Source organism: Trichoplusia ni, chromosome 15 (assembly GCF_003590095.1).
Source record: "Trichoplusia ni isolate ovarian cell line Hi5 chromosome 15, tn1, whole genome shotgun sequence".
NCBI lineage: Eukaryota > Metazoa > Arthropoda > Insecta > Lepidoptera > Noctuidae > Trichoplusia > Trichoplusia ni.
Window position 1 is genome coordinate 9659354 of NC_039492.1, and position 24571 is coordinate 9683924.

Genomic DNA, 24571 nt, shown 5'->3' on the forward strand with positions numbered 1-24571 from the left:
AGATTTTAGTGTCTATTTACTAAACATAATATATTTAATGTATAAATTTTATGTATAATGTTCCGCTCTCTGTATATGTAGCACAAAAAACTTAATTGGGATTTGTCCATAATATAATACATAACAGTTTATGGGCAATTCGCGTTTTCAATGAATTATACAAAATTCATGCCAGTAAAAATATTAATTGATTTTAAACTGTGTAAAAAGCATTAAAAAATAAATAATTTCTTGAAAATAACTAGTCAATACTTTTGGTATCCCTTACCTTCCGTGATTTTGGTGCGTAATTCTAAGAATTATACACCTCAGCAGTTTTATATAAATTGTTTAATTTGTAGATTCTATGAGAACGCGAACCTTGTAACTTGTTTGAATTCATACATATTAGGCCTAGATTGTATTAAGAGTTTTGACCACAATGCTTACAGCAAAACCTACAAAAAAAAAAGTGTAAAATAGTATATACCTAATAGTTATTTTATAGAATTATAGATTGGCGTGACTAGTACATTGTACGGTGGCTGAATTCATAGTCATTGGAGTAACAAGCGTGTATGACTGTTGATAGATATTTCATATTATGTATATCAATTTATAAATATCTTTCACCCAAGTCGTGTCAGGAATTCAAGTCAGCGTGGCCTATAGTTGCGCCAAAATGCCAAGTGATTAGTTTTCGAAAAAGTTCGGTCCAAAATCTACGTGATTCTAAATTATATTGAAACCAAATATTTTTTTGTTATATGTATATCGTACATGTCGTGAACAAGTTGTTTTTGTTTTCAAACTACTCATCTAGTCCCCATCAGATTAATACTGTCTTTTGGTGCAATGCATATTATATTTATTAAAGAAAAAAAATCTATCGTTACCGTCGCCATAAATTATTTACATAAATTTGTTAGTTTGATCACAAAGCAATATCTGTAAAAAAAATGAAAATGGTAGAATCTGAGTAACATTACAATGAACACTTTGGCGGTCTATCTACTTAGATTATAAAACTTTAAAAAAGATGTATGTAGTAATGCTTATCATTATTATTTTTATATGAGAAGTTCATTATTTAAGTTACGGTTAATTTTAGAGATAAGATCCAAGGCTGTATTAATAGAAGGAGTGTTTTTTCCCAATCAAGCGAAGCTGATTTAACGTTTTTATTTAACAAAACAACTGAATTAAGTATTGTGAGAAAAATACTCCTGTTGACCATAATAAATAGTGTGCAATTTAAAAAAAAAAGACAAAAAAAATCCAATGTTTAAACATGGTGCATTATTTATTATGATCAGCTTTCTAAGTTGTTATGTGGATATGTGTGTATGACTAATTATAAAATAATCCTTTATTTTGGTAATAAATTGGTGTTATGAAAAATTTTGTGAATAAAATAAGATGTCATTCTGATTCCAATGTTTTATTTGTCGAAAAACGGGGTGTTGACTGGGTAAGAAACGTAAAGGTATATTGATTTTCTCAGCTATATAAGAATATTCGACACGCATTTTTGCAAATCTAAAGTTCGAGTTCTTTAACGAGTAAGTATGTCTGATAATATCTGAATAAAATAACTTTAATCGGGTTCAATAATAACTTTCATCTCGATATTATTCATTTAATCTACCTGACGAACATTGAAATAAAGATGTCAACTACGAAATTGAGAAAATGTTCACGTCAACTTCTTATTCTTTCACAATCATTTTTCATCTCGCACGATATTCTGAAAGTAAAAGAAGGAAAATTGATTATTGAATAAATCAAAATATCCTGAACGTATAAGCTCTGAATTTTTATTAAAATGACAAACCCACCCTGACTCTGCATTTGAAGATCCCGTAGAAGAGCATGACGATGCCTATAGGCAGAACTGTTAGGGCGACTAGAAGCCAGCCCGCGAGAGCCTCCCCCGGCGGCCATGAGCTAGACCCGCCGGCAAAAATGCACTGCCGAATAAAAAATTACAAGTGACGACGAGATATCAGAATAGATAAATACGTAATTAATATCTAAAAACACCCTGTGTAGGGTAACATATATAAGTACTAGCTGACCCAGCAAACGTTGTTTTGCCTAATAAATTATTTCTAGTTGTATGTATTTTTAATGCTACATTATAAAAAAAAAATATTGTGAGCAACCCTTATCACTCAAAGTTATGAAAAATAGATGTTCTTTTCTCAGACCCTACCCAATATGTATACAAAATTTCATAAAAATAACCAATCCCCCAATATGTAATTAACATCGTGACACGGGAATTTTTTACACGGTGATTTTTTAGTCGTCTTACAAAAGCAGCCCAGTTCATGTATCCGACGTAAAATACCCCTGGGCGCGATTATTATTTTTTTATGTTCAACTAAGATTATAAGTAGGTACGAAAAAAATTAAACAAGATAAATCTGAAATATACTATTAAAAATAATAAAAACGCCGCCGCCCGCGCCCCTCACCATTGTTACAAGGCTCGGACCGCGCTCGCAACAGAGCTGTGTTTCAAAAAACCTACGAATTGCATAAATTGATTAAAAATTGCATTTTAAATTTATTCAAATCTCATAAATACCTATTTTTTTTTATCATGAACGTGTTCTAGTCATTGGATACATGAACTGGGCTGCTTTTGTAAGACGCCTAAAAAATCACGGTGTATATTAGATATATTTTGTGTAAATCTGCGCAACACCTATAATATTGTTCTAAAAGCAAACACATTCGACAGACTCAATAATAAACTACTGTCCAGATTTTACGGACCAAATGACAGTTATTGCACGTTGAATGAAAAAGGAATTAAAAAAACTCGTTTTTTCAATGCCGAATTGAGAAATATACTCTGAAAGTCTGAATGTTCAAACATCATATCAAAGCAACTTTGACATGTTTTACGGTTAAATTTTCGAAAATATACCTATGTTCGAATATGTAGGTATTGACACTATATTGAAGACTAATGAAAGACTGCCTCAGGTTTTAAATATCAACGGACTTAGTTAATAATACAGTGGCCATTTTCCATATCAACTTATCTTACCATCATAACAGCTGGCGATAACGCCCAACAAATCCTCATGAAGACACTAGGGTATTCCCCGACCGCGAAGTACACATCCTCACAGAATCTGGTCTGACCATAAATGTAGGTTATCACAGTCGCCACGACCGCCGCTATCGGCACGCGAGTCTTCGTCGCCGGCCAGTTCATCAGGAAATTCAGTATGTATAACCCACCCTGTGAATGAAAACAGTACTTAAAACTGTGTGTGGTTGAACAAATTTTAAATAGTTAAATTTAATAAATAACGTAGGTTTGGGTCATTTTTACCGAAATCGCAATTCGGTATTAAAACGGGCTGTAATGCCTAAAAAGACAGGTAAAGATAGGCACTATGTTATTTTTAAAATAGACAGAACGAATCGTAATAAGGTTCAATCAAATTCTTTTACTCAGTTTTAAATAATTGTTGTGAAATGTTCAGACACTAAAATTATATTTTTACTACTAAAAGTTAATTATAATTTTGATTGATAGTAAAAGTCCAACCTGTGTACACAGAGTGATGATGCCAATTAGACAAAACAGTAGGCATATGACTATAAGGAAAGCCCAAGTTGTCTTTCTGATGGACCGTCCCGTAAACGTCGACATCACTGTCTGAACTAACAGCGCCTGGAAAATACCCAAAATGATTAATAAATATTCAAGGTCCGCCGCAAGTTTTTAAGTTTCAATAGCTAATTTTATGATTTAATTCACCGGCAATCCATTTGACTCACCGCTGTAGTGACTGACAAGACGAAAAGCGTGAAGAATATTAGAGCGGACCAGAACTGGCTGCCGGGTATCCGTGCTACGTAGTCAGACCACAGGATAGAGGCTGATGACGTTCCTAAAAGAGAATAACATTGTTTATGGACAGCTGGTCAATATTTTTGTCTCCTAGCAACAACAGCGTTAGAAATTAAAGATTTTCTAATGACACGATTTATTTTCGAGATGATGATAGATTTGATTCGTGTCCTATGTCCAAACCGTGATTAGGTCGGCATCGTTGGCCTAAATTAGACGAAATTATAAATTATAAGGATGGTCGTTAGGGTCCAAAGTCGACACATTCACGAGAAATAACATAAGCACTGGGTAGTGTAAAAACACCAAGTAGTGTAGTTAGTACCTGGCCATATATTAGTAACATTTTCATAGTCCTTGTAGAGAGCTCCATGCGTGGCTCCTAGAACGAGTGCGGCTGTCATGCAGCTGGACTTCGACACGGCGAAGGCGAGCAAGGCGGTGGAGCCGAGTCTGTGTGGGGACTGAGGGCAGTACGAGCCCAGCATGAGGAGGGACCCCTGGCAGACCGACATCTCTATTAGAGCATACTCCATTGCTTCGCGCCACATCTGAAATGTATAAATGTATATTTCAAGTCTTTATTTCACAAAGTCTTGAAAAGTTAAGTTCACACCAGGTAATATAAGTAGTTTTGATTTCAAAAAAGAATTTCTTTTTTATGGACTCTATGATAATTATAATTTGTCAAGTTTTTCACACATAGATGCGACTACCACTGCAAACCTTTTTTTTCTACCGGCTACATTATCGCATCGCCCTAGGCGGCACGGGTTTACTCGGCTTATAGGCACCAAATTGGCACGATAAAAATCCGAAATTGTATACTATTAAAATATATAAGATATTATAAATATCATTAAGAATAGAGCTAGAGAATTAGAATATCATAAACATACTTGCAGTCCCTCTAACAGCACGCCCCAATCGCAGGCTTTGAACATGCGTCCGGCGCCCTCCAGCCGTAGCGCGCCCACCGCCACGCACACCAACACAAAGTATGTTAACACGTCCTTGAATAACACCAACTGGAATATTGTCCGTCACTTAGTGAAACAGCAAGAACTCTTGGGAATGGCTGATTCGTTTGCTAATGTAAACACTTGTTCTTTCTAAAACCGACTCCGCACTAAAGGATTTAATCCTTGTGCCGCGGGAGGCGATAGTTATAGATCTACCACGTATTACCATTTAAATTAAATGATTTCAAAAATTCCATAAACTGTTTCGAGTCTTGCCAAAAATGCACAAAAATAACATAAAAATCGTAATTTTTATGTGTTTGTTATGGTAGTGCTAATATACGAGTTACTGACCTTGGAGTAGCTGTACATGCGTTTGATGACGACGAAGTAGATGAGCACCCAGCTGATGACGTAGTAAGTACTCAGCTCCCACACCAAGTTGCCCAAACCGCCCTCCAGACCGTTTCGCTTTAGGTCCAACACGAAGTTGCTGGAATCAGGATGAACGATATTAAAGTGGCCCGGCAAACCCCGTATCGCGTACCCGTATGACGTATCGCGGTTTCACTCCTCGCGTAGTACAATGGAAGCGTTTGTGTGATCGATGTATGCTTGTCTTGAGTCTGGGTGTCTTTGTGCATGTGGCTTGAATGATTGTGAAATCCCCACGACAGTATTCTATTTCTTACCGCGGGAGTCTTTTCTAAGCCATGTATCGGATTAGGTAGAGGTTGAAAACAGATTTTATAGTACAGTTCTCTTCATTAATATATTTGTACCTTTTTAAACTTTGTACAAAAGCTAACTGAATATGTTATTGATTGCGTACGCTTACAAGAAGAATGACTGCGCAGGAGTCTCACTCCCCGCCGGTAGAGGGCGATGCCTAGCGGCGCAGGGTGGATGGGCGGCGGCCGCGCAGTGCAGCCACGGCAGGAATGTGTGGACAGAGTGCACCGTGAGGGCCAGGCACCACGCGCCCGCCGCGCCCGCCGCCAGCGCGCTGAACACGCAGATGGAGAGCATCGCGATGCCTATGCCTGGAATATTAAAAATTAAAAAAAACCAGGGCATCCAAAGACATTACTTGCTTACATTTTGCCATTAACATAGATAAAAAGGTCATCAACGTTTCCTTATCTGAAAGAATTATTGTCTCGTACTGAAAGACCTTTTTTTTAATAGACTATAACTTAAGAAAACAGGAAATAAATGTTGAATAATATGGAGATGTTAGTAGTGAACATTTAGTTAGCCCAAGTTTTATACATTTACTAAGTGTTGCTCGCAGCTTCGCTCGCCTGGATACTATCGGTTATACGGATTCTTGGTCTAATTTGTTGTATCCTGGAAAGCTGCTCTTTTTTCAAACCATGGTACATAGTGAATGTAGATTTCAAGTACGAAACTAAAAATAAATCTTACAATGCTAAGAATACTGGTTCTCTCAAAACTTGACGCTTTCAAACACACTATCCACTGCTATGAAAATAAACAAGGTACCTCTAGACATCGGAGACAAATCCCAGCAGTTAAGTACGCCTTTCTTGGTGGCAACGCCTATCGCGAGTTCCAGATAGAACAGCGGGTATCCTATGACGATGCTGAAGATGTTGTAGAGGAAGAGGAAAGGAAGCAGCTTCCTGAAGTCGTAGAGGTAGGGATGCCACCAGAGCTGGAAGATGCCGATGCAGGAGGAGACCACGAGCTGCCGGTAACTTATGTTGTTTGTCCATCTATCGAAGATCTGAGGAAATACGAGGGTGTCAGAAGCAGATTGGAGTTAAAACGTGTATTGAAGATGGCGGTTTTGTGCAACTTATAATCAAAATAACACCCTTTAGATCTAATGTGACTTTTGTGGGTTAGCAACATAAATTCAAATAAACGTCCGTTAACTTTAAACTGTAGGATGCAACTGAACATTTGTGTCTTGCTTTTAACGATGTAGGGAAGATGATGTAGAGTATTGAGGGTAATTTACAGGGCAAATTACTTTTCTTGGTAACTAAGTTTGCCACCTCATAAATGAAGACTGATACAGTACCTAGTGGAAGCCAGACGCTGGTCCACCCAACGGTAATAATTTTAGTTTAAGACGTGGTGGTAGGCGAGTTTTAGACATGTATCAAATATACCTACTGAAGTTTTTGCAGATAGATTTTCCGTAGTGTCAGTATCAACTGATTCAGTCAAAGTTTTCGATCGAGTGCTCTGAAATAAAAATAAAAATTTAAATACATATTGATTAAGCAAGACATATATTTTACTATGTTTTTAAAACTTACCAAACTTTCACTCATTTTCAGTACGAAATAACATCAAAATAATTAATAGTTTTCAAAAATATTTCTTATGCCAGTTGATATAAACATGTGTCAAAATGTGATACTGTAGTTGTTTACTACAGATTATTTTTGTGGCATCAAAGAGGATGCAGTGAAAGATAAATCTTTATGTTGCTTGAGAAGCTTTATGAGATGTTTGTGTCGCAGACGGATTGCATAATCCGCCGTATTACATTACGGCTAGCCGTTATGAAAAATAGGCTCGTTTTGAAAATATCTACGAAAATAAAAAAGATTATTTTTTACAAAGGTCTAGCCGTCGCTGGCTCTTGCTCTAAAAGGCCGTAGTAAACTGTGATAGGCCTTTATAGGCATCACTATTTTACCGCCCTAGGCCCGCATTTCGGCTGGATTGCAGTTTAAATGCGGTCAGTCTTTCTAGAGCGTTATAGTTCTGTGCTTTCCAATTAAAGTTCTGTAGCCTCGAGAGAAGCCTTAAGTTGTCACCAAGCTGGTCTAAGTAGTGTTTAACTAAGTGGAATTGAACACTCTTAAACTGTCATACATTTTGGTAGTCAAGAATTACTTTGCATATTTCTCGAAGGATTCCAGACAGCATACGTAGTATTTTTATAAAGAACTTCTTATGAAACTTGAAAAAAATATTTTTGCGTTAGGGAATAACAATACTCAGCCTACCAGCACGGATAGCCGAGGTTGAGGACACCACGCCAATCCCACTCAGCGCGATGTGTCGCGTGTTCGATCCAAGCGTAGAACAAGCATTTGTGTGATCCACGAATGCTTGTCCTGTGTCTGGGTGTCTTTGTGATTGTGACTTGGATTAAACTCCTTAATGCGGGGGTCGTAAAAAATCTTCGTTAAGTACAAGAAGGGTTAAATAAATAAAAGATCAATATTGTTAATATAACAAATTCTATAATATCTAGCTTTACATAGTGGATTCGTGGTAGCTAAATAATTAACTAATCGCACCAAATTACGCTACTATTTGGTTTACAAACGTGAATAAACCTTGAATTGTAAAACTGAAAGCCTACACGGTCTTAGAATAATATTATTGCAGAGTGGGAGGGAGACGACGTACGCTCTGTAGCGCGCTGTCACGCTCCCACAACTGAAATAATTGTACTTTAAAACTTGGTAGCAGGCTTCCTGAAGTCGACAAATTACAAATAAAGTCTTTAAGTGAAATTAAACTAACAAAGCACTCTTTAAATAACATGAGTAGTGTGAAAGTAAAGAAATATAGTAAGTGAAGCACATTGTAGAATGACTAACGAATATTGTAATACTTTATATGGATAGAGGTACAATTAACCTAGAGTAGTACGAAAAAAAAGAAAAAATAATTTTGGTAATTTGATTTTTTTACTGATTAATGCCTTTAAAAATAGATAATTATGTAAATAGACGATATAATTTAAATTGCTACCTACTGGTATAAGCTTTTTCAAGTCTCGCTACGATTAGCACAATTTCCCAAAGTTTTAAAACTTTCTTTTGGATATTATAAATGAGGAAGAAAGATTTTACACATTGCATACACAATTAAATTTTTAACACAAAAAGTCAACTTGACTCTCAAAACTTTATAATAGAATGGTAACAATGTAATGTTGCCAGAGGAAATAAGTTGATTATTCGGAAGACCGCAAATGACGACGGCAGCGTTTCCCAAACCACAACCAAGAAATTGTTGCACGGATAAATTGTATTATGTAGTTATCGATAGCTAAATAAATTTCGTTACGTAATATCTAAGTAATAGTTTTATAGAGTATAAAATAAGTTTGAGATAATTAAAAAAATCGACGATGTTTTTAGGATTTATGCTCATGTAACTTTGAGAAACACTGCTTGAAAGAGTTTTATATAATCCACAAACAATAGATTTAATAATCAAATATTAATCGGTAAGTTATAATAATTATATGAAAATATTTTTCTATAGTATCTATTACAAATTAGTGAGTATAATAGGAAGTCAAATGTGTCGATGTGGAATAGGTATTAAAGGTTCAAACATAACCCGAGATTGTGAATAATAAACCTTATACACAAAAATGTAAGGGCCACATTTCAATGCCGTTATGAGATTGAAAAGCAAGGACAATATTCTGTTAAAATATGCTAATGAACTTGAATAAATATTGTTTCTTTCTATATTAACTTACGTGATTAATGCCACGATCCTACGAAGTAGTGTTAGAAGAAAAGAGATGTACGTAATAGAACTCCTCCGAAACAGCTCTGACAGACGGTAGGTCTGAGAATAAGACATCTATTTTTTATCCCCTTGAGTGATTTTTTTCATTCTATAATATTTTTTTGTTCTGCGCCATGGTAAATCAACATTTACGGGCTCAGCTAGGAATATTATGAAATATTTGCAAACTCACCTAAAATAATCGTGAATTTAGTTTTATAAGTAACGAAATTGCAATGTGGCAACAAAGATCATAATTAAATAAATTTAAAAAAGGATGTGAAATGAGAAAGGAACAATGAAGTGAGTGAATTAACACAGTATTTCGTCACCAAACACATCACACACAATAAATTAACACCTCTATAATACCTCAATAACAATGTCCACTTTAAATACACTATATTATTTAAGTAGCATCTTTACACAGAGTAAGTAATACGACAGAGGCGAAGCTTCACACGTTGGCGCAATAAGGCTGTCTATGAAGTCATGCTATCGCAGGCAACCTCAAGTGGAATGAATGGGATAGCAAGACGCTGTGACCCACGTCATAGTGAGGCATATATGAAAAAATTAATTTGATAGATTCTAAAACTTTCAATAAAAACCTTTGAAACATTTGGGAACCGAACGGGTAGTTATTCTTATTAAATTAACGTTTTATTAATCAATGAATTATGAAACAAAAACATTTTGAGTTTTATTTCACTGAGTCCATAATCATGAGCTGACGCGGCGGGGTCGCGAGTCTGACAATCCCGATAAATACGCGTGGGTAAACCGTTGTATTGTTTAATATGTTGGAGTCGTTTAAATTAGATTAAAATTATTCTTTTTTCTTGTTTTATAAAGTATACTCTGCGTAGGTATGAAGCTTTGCCAATGGGCGTTATTTACTCTGTGCTATAAATATTGGAACGCATGTAAGGCAATTAATTATCTGCGACATAAGGCTTACTTCGATCATAATTTAATTATACGAAGTGTATGATTATGTATTGTTAAACTATTTCTTTAAGACAGCTGTACCGCGGTCCTTGCGCCAGTGACATTGGAAATGGACCTTATTGCTTTAATATACATTCTCTTTTACGATGTCACTGATGCATGGTTTTTAGTACATTTATTATAGGTACTTTTTGCTAATCTATTTTTAATCTTATTGCGATGTAATAAGGATTATATTTGTAAGGTAAGATTACAAACGGCTTGCCTCCACCTTTTTAAGTAATAGATAGTTGTAAAAGCGTGACAGCGCACTACACAATGTAGAGCGACATCTGTCTTTCACAACAGTACTAATACTACTTCAAGAAGTGACGGCTGGCCAATAGATGGCGCTATACGAGTCAATTTAATCTATATATCTTATTAACTGTCTAAAAGTCATAATACAGGTTCTTGTACTCTATTAGTACATTTGACAGTCTAAGGTTTTAATAAATACAATATATACGTATTCGATAATAATGTCAGTTAAAAAAATATCAGCTCTCACTGCCTAACACAAGACCATACACTTGTATCTATTCCTAGGCGCCTTCTACCACCTCAAAAAGTTTATTATTACAGTAGTGTAAGCGAGATAGCACATATTATAGCTACATAGCATGATGCGGTCTCTCTCTTTCACAATTGTAACAGTCTTACTTCAAGCTGTGGTGGAAGGCCCATTTATTAGCTATTATAAACAAACCGATCAATTTTCATACTTTCAGTCCGATTAAATAACATATTCTTAGTTTTACACACGACCAATTCAAACAACAGTAGAATCGAAGCGTTAATGTCAAGACAAATTCACTTTTATTCCAACGACGTAAAGTTCAAATTACTTCAAAAAAAATTCAAAATTAGTTATAATTGAAGAAATATGTACGTTATGGTCGTTAAGTTAAGGGTGAATTTGCTGCTTAGATAAGGTACTGTATTAAGAATTGACTCTACACGTTTAGAAACTCCGTTATTGCTATAACAGCGTGAGCAGATCATTGTTAATACGCGACAAAGAAGTTGGCAATCTTATCAACCGTTGCAATTGAAAAGGCTTATTTACTTTGAGTAAATTACTGACGCTAAATTATAAATCAGAGGCTGTATCGAGAGTTCTTTAGCAGAATTGTAGTATGAAGAAACGAGACAGCGCACTATACTTGGTAATTGCATCTCATTTTCACTATGACGATAGTCTTGCTTTGAGAGCTCATATTAAGCTGGTTGTAATGAGTTAATAACTTATCAATATTGTCTTTATATCTGACTGATAAAATATTTCAGTCTAATCAACTTGCTATGTTATTAACGCCAGTTACCTACCCGTAGTAAAAACGCCTTTGCACATTAAAACTTAAGGTATTCAATATTATTGATTGAGTCGTAAATAAACAAAATTTATGTCCAAAAAATTGCCGAATTGTCTAAATTATTGCTGAAAACCACTACAAATTTCACCAGGCACATTATTTTAAACGGTAATTTAATAGCGTATAGTTGTCGGCAAACAACTTAAAACAACACCATTTTCAAATCAATTTTAGTCATGTACACAGTTCCTAATGACTTAAAAGTAATATTATATTTTTTGTGAAAGCGTGACAGCGCAATACACGGCGTAGAGCGGCATCTCCACACCCACCAATATTAACGAAAGGTTTCAAATTCGAATACGTCAACGTCAGTCACGTAGTGCAATAGGGATGACGACAATTTATTTTTCAGTGTCCGTCTTGTATTTTAATGAATAATAGTCGATACGTCAGTTTTCTTTTGACCTGCAAACATAAATTGAACAAATTATGGTGATTGAAACAAACGAGTGACGACACAATTGTGTAGAAATTTTACGATACCGTTACGTCACAAGCTCGTCTCCTAAACTTTAAAGCAGTTTATCTTTTTCAAGTCGCGTTGTTAAGAAAAAAGAAAAAATACGTATCGATTATTTTTTCAATTATCTAAGGGATGAAATAGATTTTTAGTTTTTATACTCAGTCTACCCTAGTACGTTACTGTTTAGACTTCAAGCTAATAGAACTACACAGCATTTTATTAAGTTGTAAGCCGACAAACAACACAATAACAGAACATCATAAAACACAGTATGGTGCGATCAAAAATAACTCTTAAACACACTGTACCACACCTCACTTTGCCGCTACGATATTACATCAACAATAGGGTATTCAACTTTATCTAATAATATAATTCAGTTTAGTCTGACAGACAGATTTCCAAAAAAATATTGAACACGTATTTTTCATTTTATCACATCATTAAGGAAGATTAAGACAATAAAATGTACGGTAGTGGGGGCTAGTAACATCACTTGCTAGTAAAACCGTACTAGTAAGTGACGTCACACGATATTTTAAATCACTGAATCCCCTTATTTTTTTGTTTTATATAAAAGAAAAAATACACATGTCTATCTATTTAGTGGAACCATCATTCATTGGACAAATATTTTTATCAATGGATGGTTGCACTAGTAGTAAAAGTAACGGTCGTCATTATCCTCAAATGATGCCTCAACATTGAAAATTGGCCCATATCCGACATGTTTTAGAGTCTGTCTGTCTGATTAAACAGATTATTTTTTGTCAAATCCCCTATTTCATCTTTTGCCACGTTTCCAGGTCCACACAGGTTTCTCCCGGGCTGTGAGGTCGCAGTGTAACAGCTTGCGTGTCTTGTGTCACACGCTGAAGAGGTCCCCGGCGGAGGGCAAGGGCGCGAGCCCTCCCGTCACGTCGGGCAGACGAGACACGTCCGGTAAATTCTCTATGTGGGATTTAACTTCGGCTTTCACTGCGTATATCTTTTGGAGTTTTATGTTGTATTCCTGGAATTTAAGAGTTTATTTATTGGATTTGTCGAATTATGATTGACATACGTAAGTATGGAGTTTGAGATATAAAAAGATCAATTTTTTTTTTGGCCATCGTAATGTCTATATACAGCTAATATAGCAGACGTCTAAAAGCTATACTTTATTGAGCGTCATTTTCCCAGATGGCTTTTATTCCGCTGTTTTTGGATAGCAGACTGGTTGTGGTCACCACGCCAGAACGATCTCCGATTATGGACAGCATTTGTGTGATCCACGAATGCTTGTTTTGAGTTATGCATGTGACTTGAATTTTTGTGGAACTCCCGCGGGACAAGTGTTAAATGCCTTAATATGGGAGTTGAATAGAATACGAGTGTTGTTTGATATGCGTCATGGCGGCGTATAAATACTTTTTTTGTTTCTTAGTGTGTGTACCTCTAGCCTGGCCTCGGCCTGCTTGGCGAGGTCCCGCTGCGCCTGCGCGAAGTCCCGCAGCATGGCGGCCACGCGGCGCCGCTTGTCCAGCTCCTCGCTCAGGCGCAGGTTGTACTCGGCCAGCAGCTCCACCGCAGAGTTCACCACCGCGCTCAGACTCAACGCCGATTCCTTATCTACCAAACAGACGCTTGTTTAGACAAAACTAATAATAAAAAACATTATTTTGAAAAAAATTATGGAGCAAGTGGCCTGATAGAGGTCTGGAAGAGAAAGGGGCAGGCCATTGCCCAGTAGTGGGATCTAAAAGAAGTTATACATAAACAAAAGGGAACAAAAGAACTTTGCTGGGAAGACGTCATTAATGGTGCCAGATTAGTTTCAAGACAGTGATATATAAGCGTGACAAATGCTCGGTCTCATTTAAATAAAGCAACGAATTTGAATGACATCAACTAAGTTGACTTAAAAGTAAGTAACGCCCTAAAATTGTTACAAAAATATATCATTAATATGAAATCTAACATTCGCGTAAACCTAAGAAACTACTATCATTAATATCAGTCAAAAATATGATTTTTCATTCATTAAAACGAGGAACAGATAATGGACTATTTGGTTATCCAGCAAAAATTGTCGTTTACTATAAGATTCATGAAAAAAAAATACAGTCGAATTAAGAAACCCTTTTCTGTGTGTGAAATCAGTTAAAAATTGAGAAATCTCTGTTTTATGAATTCGCTCGGTACGTTTAAAAATACAGACAGACCACATTTTCTGAAGAACAACTAAATAAAACCTTAATTTCAAAATCTAAAGAAAATGGCTGAAATCTTTTGAGCGATAATACAAACGGTGTAAATAAATTGAACAGTTTTACAGGTACATAAATTTACAAAATTTGCTTAATTATATCTTGTAATAAGCTAATAAGGATTTCTAAATTTTTAGGAACGTGACTACAAAGAGATATCATATTTCGTCTGTATCATTGAGTATAATGTGACCTTTGTGCAAGGTGTAAAGGAAATTGAACCTTAAGGGTATGTGTGTGTATGTTTCAAATGTGTTTCTGATACAGTAAACACTTTGCATTGACTGTACAAATTGTTTACTTATTATTAACTAAAACTTGTAAAATCTAAGATTACATAATGATAAATAACATACATTATGTATTCTCTATAAAAATACCAAGATTATATTAAATAGTGAGTAAAGAAATAAAGGTTCTAAACTCCATTTTATATATTTTTATTAATAGTTTCTCTAACAATTTGGGCAAAAAGTCAATAATTGAAATACACAGGGCACATCAACAGTCTTTATTTATAAATTCCTAAATTGTATTACAATAGTATTAAACTAAAATAACAAGGTTTAGGAGATCACATTAGTTACTTACACATATCACATTATTTAATTGAGCATATCATTATAGAACTATTTAACTCCTAAGTCAATGCTTACATAACAATTAGATTAATAATACTGAGAATCTTGTTATAACTACGGCAAGAAACAAACAAACTAATCAACGGCCATAGAGTTCATTTTCCAATGACACAAATGAAACAAAAAGCACGAAAGGTCACATTTTATTGGTCTCTCAATTGTTTTAAATATTGGAGGAAGAGGAAAGTGTACCGTTGTCGCATGACAAAACGTATGGCGGAATTAATGCGGTGATATGGTGTCATTTTACCTTCTAACTTAGACAATAATTGGACTTCGGAAACTTCCGGTGGGAGCGAAGCGATTCTCTCTCTAACGGCCTCGTCGCTGGACGCACTTGATTCTAACTCTAACAGAGCCTGGAAAGAAGAACAAGCTTATTAATTATACTTTTTATGCTACTTTTTTTATTAGTTCTGTGATGACGTTTATAAAAAAAACGACTTCATTGTACAACTAATAAACCTACACAAAAAATAGATAAGCGTTCGCCTTTTAGGAAAGAAAAGTTTTAGAAATAATATTTAAACACCCCTTTTTATTCAGGGTTCATTTGAGATTCTACTTTCTGCAGCCTTAAACTGCAGGTTTATCTGATTCCTTGACAAGACATAACTAAAAAGGCTACAAACAAATTGATAGTACCTAAGAAAAAAAAAACACTCAAAAAATAAGTAACATAACGAAAGATATATCTACCTTGACTAGTTCCTCAGGTTCCGGTGGGTCTCCAGGCGGAGTCTTGGGGCTCAGCGTGGTGTGCGTCTCGAGATGTCCATCAACCTCCTTGGTCTCGCTCTTCCGACGCTCCTGCTTAGCCCTAGCCTCGATCTTCGCCTTCTTCTCAGGCTCCTTATTATTTTCTACCTCAGTCGACTTGCGTTTGTTGTTCTTCTTTGGGAGAGCGTCGCTCGGGTCAACTGTAATGTATTATAGTTTGGATACAGACTGGGTTTTGTTAAGGGAATGTTATACTGTGGGTCCATAATAATTGCTGCTTTCACAATAATAGTGTAAAAATGTGTGAATGACAAAAAGAAAATATTTGTTTTTATATTATTGTGTGGATATACAACAGTATGTTACTATGTTAGAGAATTTGGTTTAAATTACAATATTTCAAATAGTTATTCGACACACTGATAACAATACTAGTTTTCATTATAATGTGCTGAAGCTCGTAACAATAATGCAATACAATAGTTGATATTAGTAAAGAAATTATAAACATGTGCTATTAAAGCTTGATATATATATATTTTCATTCCCATACTTATGAACATAATATTATTATTATTTAGACAAATGTTCATAGTGAAAGGTATTTTGCTTTCTACACTTAGCTGTATAAATATTTATGTAGCCAATTCAGTATGCACATGCAATACTAAGACACAGCAGTAGCCAAATGGCTTAACAATGTAGTTTTGAGAAATAAATTTCCAAATCAAAACAATAGGTTTGTTAAGTAACCAATTAAACTAATTAACATGATGGTGTGTCAATGACAATGACTTGATAATTTTGTCTTAATGATCTACAAACATTTTAGGTTAGTATTAAATGTTATTGTAATTGATGTATTTGACAAAACTTGGTACTTTTAATTGACATAAATACACCCATGAGACATCCCTAAGCATTTAAAACTAATTTGGCCCAGTTGTCATTGCTAGTTTTGCCTTGGTCATTACTAATACAAAGAAACCCATCAATTACAAGTATGATTACTGGATCATACATGCATAACATAAACACCATGATTTTATTACATTAAATAATGTACATATACAATAAGGACACACCATTACAAACATTATTTTTATAACAGATTCATGTAGTCAGTCTGAGTACAGGCTGTGACTATGCCACTAGACTATTGATGGCAAGATATAGAAAGAGGAAAGTAAAAACCAGAGCAACTCACCAGCCTCCTTAAACTCCTGAATCTTCTGTGAGTCATAGACTCCTCTCTCCTCCCAAATAGAGAGAATTCTGTGCAGGGAGTGCTTAGTCTTAGCAGTAATACCAGTCTTTGCCATATGCTTAAAGGATTCAACGAGGACTTCACCAAACTCCTTGCCGTATTCCGGACCCTTCTTTTTACTGTTTTGTATCACATCATTAGCTAGATACATAAATGTCAGCTGTTTTGTATCCTTAGCTGTAAGGGAAACAATACTATGAAGCCAAGATTTATTAAGAATGTTTAATGTTTTTTAAATGTATAACATTAGACATAGCATATGTTATTGAGTTTTGTTTATTAATGTTCTTAAATAAATTTTATTTGGCTCTGTATATGTTGGTTTGTTAGAGTATTTCCAAGTACAGGATATTGATAAATATCATGACTATTTCAAACTCTATTTATCAATCTACACTTTACAATTACCACATCTAAGGCCAAGCTTATATCACATATACTCAATTGCTTCAGGTACTCAAAAAGATAAACAATATATCATTTATCATTTATTTATTTATTATACATAATATAAATAAATACATAAATGATACATTTCAGTGGTACAATTGATTTGGAAATCTTTTATGTTGATATACATTGGTTCTAAGTAGAGCATTTTTCTTAAACTGTTTTTTTTTGGTGAAAAAGATACCCTAAGATAAGTACCAAATCCACAGAGCATAAATAGAATTACCGCCTATCAACTTCCTATACATACTAAGCTTTCTTCTACATGTGGGAGGAAGCAGTTGCCCAGTAGTGGGACATTTACAAGCCAGTATTATAATAAGGTGAATGAAAAATACCACAAACCATAACAAAATAATGTTACTTTAAAATAGGTATGTATTGAGATGCCAGTAAGTTTATAAAAGTAAAATAGCTTGTTGAATCAAAAAATCTGTTTTAAGATTACTGTTTACACTGTTACAGTTACAATAAAAATTTGCTTGAGTATTGTTGCTATGCAGAAAATTTATACAATGAAAAACTCATTTTACGTTTCTGGGTGCATAGCAACTAAATAGGTTTTGTTAGGAACCATGCACTTAGCAATTAACAGGTTCAGCCTATATCATGCTATTCCTTTCTTGCAATTCATTTTTTCTTTTTGACAACGTTGCAAGTTCTATCTAAGTGTAAACAACAGAAGGTGTAACTATGAACTTCAGAAATAGTGAGTAAAAAGTAAATGGATGCGAAACTGCGAGATAGTAATTTTAAAACTGAGTAAAACAATTATTTAACTGTTCATTTCCAGTATCTGCAGGCTATTACTCTCTACGCAAGCACTAGATTTTTCTATCATTAAAACAAAACAAGCAAAATCAGGATTTTGTTTCGTGAAATATTTCCACCTATGGCAATATAACTTTGAGAAATTCATTTATTAATCTTTAAGCGCAAGTTTTACGTTTTTTAAAAGACTAGGAAATATCAGAAATAAGAAGCACCACGAAATAATATTGTAGGTTACCTTTTAGTATTTCTTTGAACCAAGTTTTGACGACTACAGCGTGGTGTTTTCTATGATGTATCAGCCATAACGATAACGTTTGAATACTCTGTTGACTCGAATTAAGTTCTTGGAGCTTACGAACTAACGCGTTTTCCGTAAAACCAGCCATGGTTCACGATATCACTAAATAAACGCCACGGACCACAACACCACTGTTCATTTGCTTTGACGTTTGAATAACGCCATATTGATCAGAAAAAAATAGTACTCTGCGTTCCGTTTTACGCTAAGGAAAACAGAACGCATAATATTATGTTGACCAGATTTGATTCCATTAATATTGCTAAAGTTTTATAGAATTTTGTAAAATATAAAACAGTGCGACGCGCTCTATTTCATTTGCTAACTATAATGTTTATTTTATTTATGTTTATAAATCACTTGATTTTTACTTCCATTAATTTTATTTCCACTGGTCGAAAATTATTTACTTTTGTGAACACACAAAAGTGGCCGAGACCTACAATATAAATAAACTTGACTTGAATTTTTCAAAAGATTGAAGGACTTACTATTGCAGTACAAGTTTAAGGTGTAAGTTATATGGATACATTTCTAAATTTTTTGGTGCAGCAGTGTAGGTTACCAAGGACAATTTTCGTAACGTGGTTACCGAGGAAGAACATCAGGGTCTATTTTCGTAATTTGGTGACCATTCTCTTGTCGTACAATATATGCTTACTTTAGAATTTGAGGTTTCTATTTTTATTTTTAGGTGTAAAGTCGACTTTATTTTCGAGAATTTAAATCGGGTTTAAATAATAAATAACCGACAAGAGTAGATGTTGCATAACTTTTTGTAAAAACATTATTTCATTTATTCAACACCAGTAAAGCCTCTGTTTAAATATTTAGAGTGGAACATTTCATAAAATTGTACAAATGTAAAGTTATAAGAATATAATTCTGCGGAACATTACCCCCGTTTTGATATTATCTTGTAGTTGCATAAGAATGCATCGGTTGGTGATGTTTAATTAGTGAAGCACTCGTTACTGTAGGATACACACACTGACATATAATAAACATCATGCATAATCATCACACTTTGAAATTAAGAATTTATTTAATTTATAAATTATTTTTGGTTAAGTGTTTTATTTGTTATTAACATTCATTGTCAAACTACACTGAAATGAGTTTAATTGAAATATTATTATACGACATTAATTTCTTGAACTCAATTTGTTAAGGTAAGGCTGGAAAAGGTACCTACTCATAAAATACTTAAATAATATAAATCATGATGTTTTTATTTGAGTCGCGTCTAGTTTTTAACTGAATGTTTACATAAAAGACACAAAAATTATTTAATTTTTAAGGGTCAACTCAAATTAAGTTTGGCCACTATCTTTATAATTGAAAGTATCGAATAGGTATTGATATTATAGAGGAGTTCTATACAAAGTAAATACACGACAATTTTGTATCACAAAGGTTACCATCTCGTTACTTGCTTAAACTTTATTAACAAGGTAATAAAATATTAATTGATGCGATTTAAGCGCCTCATTAATCTAACCTTCTTTACGTTTACATGCGGTGAGTGCCAAGGCGATAGTAATCAAATCACTTGTTTGATAGCGTCTCATGCCATCGACCGGTCTGCGGTCAGCGATGACCATGTGTAATTCTTTCTCTACACACCTGCGCTGTCGCAGCCTTCTCTCAGTTTAGTTTCTGAAGCCTCTGCCGCACGCGCTCCCACTGCGGCCCGGTAAAACCCGCGCGTAAATATTCCCGCGTAAAATAATTCGAAATTCAATTGCGTAAACGTAAAATTAAAAATAATATTTTGACGTTTTCTTTTTATATTGTGCATGTTATTTTTTAATTTAAACAGTTTTAGCAACTAGTGTTTTTAAAATGAATTATATTTTTGGGAATAACGTACCCTGTGTACTTCTGATGACACTGGTTATTCTGGCTAATGCGCAGAGAAGAGATGTTGGTAAGTTAAATTAATATTACTTTTGTACTATGTTATACGTTAAACTTGAATTAATAACCATGTTTAATTAATTAAGTATGATATGCTAAATAGCACCATAAATATATAAAAATAGATGTAACTTGACTTGAAAATCGGCTTACCATTCAATGTTGAATTAATAATTAAATAAATAAGTTTGAATTATATTTAGTCATACGAACATGTAACTATATTTAAACAATATAAACTATATTTAAGCAATAACATTATCACATGACTTCCTAAAAATGATCACAACATAAAAATATCTTCTTCACTAAATTTCATTCAAGAACGGACAATGACCGAAGATTTTTCAAATGTTAATACATTTAGACTGGTTTATATTATTCAATGTCACGAATACTTAAGTTCCTAGACAACTAGCATCGGAAATCAAAACGCCCACATCGTACAGTTATCAGCAAAAGTCTACTACAACGATGACATTTTTAAATCAACAGGAATTAGATCACCAAAGGAGAAACCCGATTCTGGGCCTAGCCGTTACACAAATGAAATATGTACCAAAAAATTCTACTATTTTTCTTTGTTTACCCATTTAAATCTTAGAATCAATTACAATGGCCAAGTCTAAAAAAAGTACATTTCTATTTTTCTATTTAAAACAACCTTTGTAAACCGTTAAAGTATTTATTTTATTGTACATAACTTCATTTGCAAACACTAGCATTAAACAATAGAGTGTACCTAGGATATAATCGATTTAGCGGATATTACATTTTTAAAACTATATCAATATAAAATGAAAAATATACATTATTTACAAAGCGTCAAAAAAGACATCTTCATCTTTGCTAAAATCGGGAAACGTACCCAGAAGAATAAGAATTAGTATTGCCAGTGTTGTATGGCAATACTAATTCTTTGGGCAAAATATAGATCAGCCTTACCGTTTATTTTAGTGTAATTCCTTTTTTTATATTCAAATAATTGTAAAATAAAAAATCTGGTGTCTAATAACTTGTTTATGTAAGCACGATTAAAAAATCATTAAAGGAAATAAATAATTGAAAAAAATCGATTTTAACGCATCGATTCATTTATTTCACATGGATTACACTAGCAAATGTCAAATGCCAATGTCAACGTCTGATAATTGTCATCGTGCTTTCATAAGTGACATTCGCTTTTCGTATCTTCGAGCGCGTGAATGTGTTTTTCAAATTCTCGAGATTTATTACAATATTAAACCTCTGCTCGAATACTGGACTCCGAAACTGATTGCCTTCTGACTGACCCTTGCTTGCATATCGGATGCCTGCATTCCTGCTGACCTTTGCTGGAAAACCGGATCTGGATATTGCTCTTCTGACGATTGGTGGATACTGTACCATGAGTTCATTAATGGTGGAATAGCAACAGACCGCTGCAACACAATAGAAAGGCGAAGATTGGTTGGGTGCTGTGCCCACACCATGGACCAATTTTACTCCTGCACAATTCCTGTATTATTATATTACGATAATCCTAACGAAGGTGGTTAATAAAGAACGATCTTAATAATACAGTTTTTATTTTAATAAACCTATTGTTGCAATCTCAGTTTACTGTAATTTCAGATAGCATCAAAAAATCCCCTGGTAGTAAATACAATGTTTAAATATGTCATTATTGATGTAAGTAGGCCTTATCTAGTAAACATAGTTTTCTGCTGAAGTTTTCACGAATATTAATCTGAATTAATCACTTTTTAAGTAAGTAGGTAGGTACCTAAACCTCATCATGGTAGATTGCAAGCGCTACAGTTGAATAAATACAACGCAGGAGACGGCCATAGGGTCCAGCGATGCCACCTGACAGCAGAGAGTGTGAGAGAGAGACATGAGAGAGAGCGTTGCTAAGCGCGCTCCGTCCTTTATAGCGCACCGCTTGTCAGGTCCCAGGTTTTGAAGGAGGTTTCACTAAGGATCTTGAGAAGGAGGTTTCACTAAGGATCTTGAGAAGGAGGTTTCACTTTAAAAAGGAGGTTTCGCTAAGACTAACAATCAGTGTAAACATTGTCTGATTTTACCAATTTGGCCATTGTTGAGTGTCGTGAAAATTGGACTCGTGAAATCTTCCTAAGTTCTCTAATTTATGGCAAAATTCCAGCTCTGTAACGCCAGGCCCAAGTTTCTATGGAGTTTGGTTTTCTCCTTTCTTCAATTTTCCTACATGAAAAATGGCACTTTGTACATTGTTTTTTTTTTAAACTGACTTTTATTGGTGGCTTTGCTATAATGAGCCATAAATATAATCTTGTAGGTTTTACCTATTAAAACTACTTACATATTTTATGGACAAATTATGGAATTGTAGAAAATCAACTTAATTATTCTTATAAATAATATCTAAACTAAGTCATAACAAACACCAAAAAGCCATTAAGGACAAGCGCGATCCGTGGGTTGTTTTTTTTTAATATTTTCGGCACGTTCTAAGTCTGATTCAAAATATTTATAATGTTGTTTTTTGAGGTAAACTATCGATTGGAATTTGCGTAGGATCATTTGGTTTTTGTTTTGTCTAAAAACTTGAACTATTAAAAAAGTCCAGAAAGATAATCGGAATTTAAAAGCTCAACATACCTAATACGTTTAACTTAATCAATGAGTTGCATAAAATATTGATATAATAAATATCGACTAAATAATAACTTCATAAGCATAGGCTTATTGTGTTATTTTCTATAGGATTAAGCTATGAGTCATATCTAAGCCATAACCCATATGCTATTGGTTATCAAACACAAAAACAATGTAAAATAACTAGTAAAATGGAAGCTGTACTCGCGACACTGAGGTTTCCGTACAGGCTAATGAAAAATTAATAGGCAACAAGAAGGGTGAATTACTATAACGATCGTAGCTTCAGCATTTTTTCATTATTTGTTGTTCTATCTATCTAGCTATCACGGTTCATGAGATAGATACAACCAACAGAAGGACGGACAGACAACTGAGCTTCGGAAATAAGAAATAACAGGTACCAAATATTTTTAAAAAGTACGAAATTGGCCATTACACCCTACTTACAAAATTAACCGTTTGTAAAAAAAGACAACATTTTATATCGAAACCTTGATAAATACTAGTGCAGTTATTTGAGCAAGTTCCTTACGCAATGACAGTCATGCATATTACATATAAGATATTCATACATTAAATTGCAAGATTATAAAAAAAGAGGGAACTCATTACTTTTATGAAATCGTATTTTTTTATAACAATGAGGACATTGTTGTTTCACATGCATTTGAAATTAGTAAAAGTAGTTCTCTATGCCGCGATATAGAAAAAAAACCAAATGACGTACAACATACAGCTTGGCTGTATAATAAATACCTTTGCCAACCACGGAGACGCGCTCGATGTTAATCTAGATGCTCCAAGATATTATTCAATGAATTTATAATTTTTAATCACATTTGAAGTAGACCAATCTAAGGTATCTGTACCGCGTTACATAATAAATGCTGTTGAATAATATAACGTAAGAATGTATAAATAAAGCATTTCGGATTGACAGTGGCCGGCAAGCACCACTTTTACTTTCGTGACACCGCTGTGGGTGTGATTTCTCTTTCGGAAGCCTGCTATTGATTCTCAACGATAGATACATCGTTGTTTCGAGATTACGTGTACCTAGTTCCGCTATTTGCATTTTTAGTTTTATTATTTTAACTATTTTGATTTTTGTTCATAGAAAACCTAGATGTTTATTGTTTTTAGACGTATTGAGTGTGTGCCCATAAACAAGCTAGGTACACATTCTTTTTTACTTTTACATTTATCTCTTCTTAATACAATAACACTAAACACTTATAAACTTGTAGCAAATATTGTATGACCTTTTAAGCCTAAAAAATCAAACAAGATGATAAATAACCAATACTGCTTAGTTGAAAGGGCAAAGTGCTAAATTAGGAAAGCAAAATAAAAAACTCGTTAATTGAATACATGATTATCTACCTACGATGGCTAAGTATCTTATGATATAACTATTCGTGAGTAGTAATTTTACTTACATATTTTTATATATTTATTT

General features: G+C 34.1%; 3 protein-coding genes across 3 annotated transcripts in view; 1 reads left to right on the forward strand and 2 right to left on the reverse strand.

Annotated features, from left to right (window-relative positions):
• Positions 1 to 1401: 1401 nt before the first annotated feature.
• LOC113501341 (sodium-dependent proline transporter-like) lies at positions 1402 to 7601 on the reverse strand. The gene is made up of 12 exons (XM_026882466.1): positions 7110 to 7601; positions 6964 to 7035; positions 6325 to 6568; positions 5657 to 5861; positions 5173 to 5311; positions 4756 to 4884; positions 4182 to 4407; positions 3784 to 3896; positions 3551 to 3676; positions 3041 to 3238; positions 1818 to 1949; positions 1402 to 1726 (listed from the first exon to the last, which is right to left on the reverse strand). Exons 1-12 carry the CDS (start codon positions 7122 to 7124, stop codon positions 1703 to 1705), a joined length of 1623 nt encoding a protein of 540 aa, XP_026738267.1. The 5' UTR covers positions 7125 to 7601; the 3' UTR covers positions 1402 to 1702.
• Positions 7602 to 12960: 5359 nt separating this feature from the next.
• Positions 12961 to 18762, reverse strand: LOC113501343 (regulation of nuclear pre-mRNA domain-containing protein 1B). Its single transcript, XM_026882468.1, has 6 exons — positions 18508 to 18762; positions 16989 to 17225; positions 15761 to 15981; positions 15312 to 15420; positions 13607 to 13782; positions 12961 to 13183 (listed from the first exon to the last, which is right to left on the reverse strand). The coding sequence occupies exons 1-6, from the start codon at positions 18656 to 18658 to the stop codon at positions 13037 to 13039; spliced, it is 1041 nt and encodes a 346-aa protein (XP_026738269.1). The 5' UTR covers positions 18659 to 18762; the 3' UTR covers positions 12961 to 13036.
• A 1618-nt stretch (positions 18763 to 20380) lies between these two features.
• The window catches only part of LOC113501344 (mannose-binding protein C-like), an 89507-nt gene continuing 85316 nt past the window's right edge, over positions 20381 to 24571 (forward strand). Inside the window, exon 1 of the mRNA XM_026882469.1 lies at positions 20381 to 20500. Coding sequence (XP_026738270.1) covers positions 20416 to 20500 — 85 coding nt within the window. The 5' untranslated portion in view covers positions 20381 to 20415. The remainder of the gene's footprint in view (positions 20501 to 24571) is intronic.

Excerpts from the sequence above, each read along its gene's own strand:
- LOC113501341 (XM_026882466.1), bottom strand. Across the intron at positions 5,312-5,656 it reads CCTGCGCAGTCATTCTTCTT|CAACTTCGTGTTGGACCTAA; the intron begins GTAAGCGTACGC and ends TCCTGATTCCAG. Across the intron at positions 1,727-1,817 it reads TCTTCAAATGCAGAGTCAGG|AATATCGTGCGAGATGAAAA; the intron begins GTGGGTTTGTCA and ends TTTTACTTTCAG.
- LOC113501343 (XM_026882468.1), bottom strand. The coding sequence starts at position 18,658 with ATGGCTGGTTTTACGGAAAACGCGTTAGTTCGTAAGCTCCAAGAACTT. Across the intron at positions 15,421-15,760 it reads AACCTGAGGAACTAGTCAAG|GCTCTGTTAGAGTTAGAATC; the intron begins GTAGATATATCT and ends TCTTCTTTCCAG. Across the intron at positions 13,184-13,606 it reads AGGCCGAGGCCAGGCTAGAG|GAATACAACATAAAACTCCA; the intron begins GTACACACACTA and ends CTTAAATTCCAG.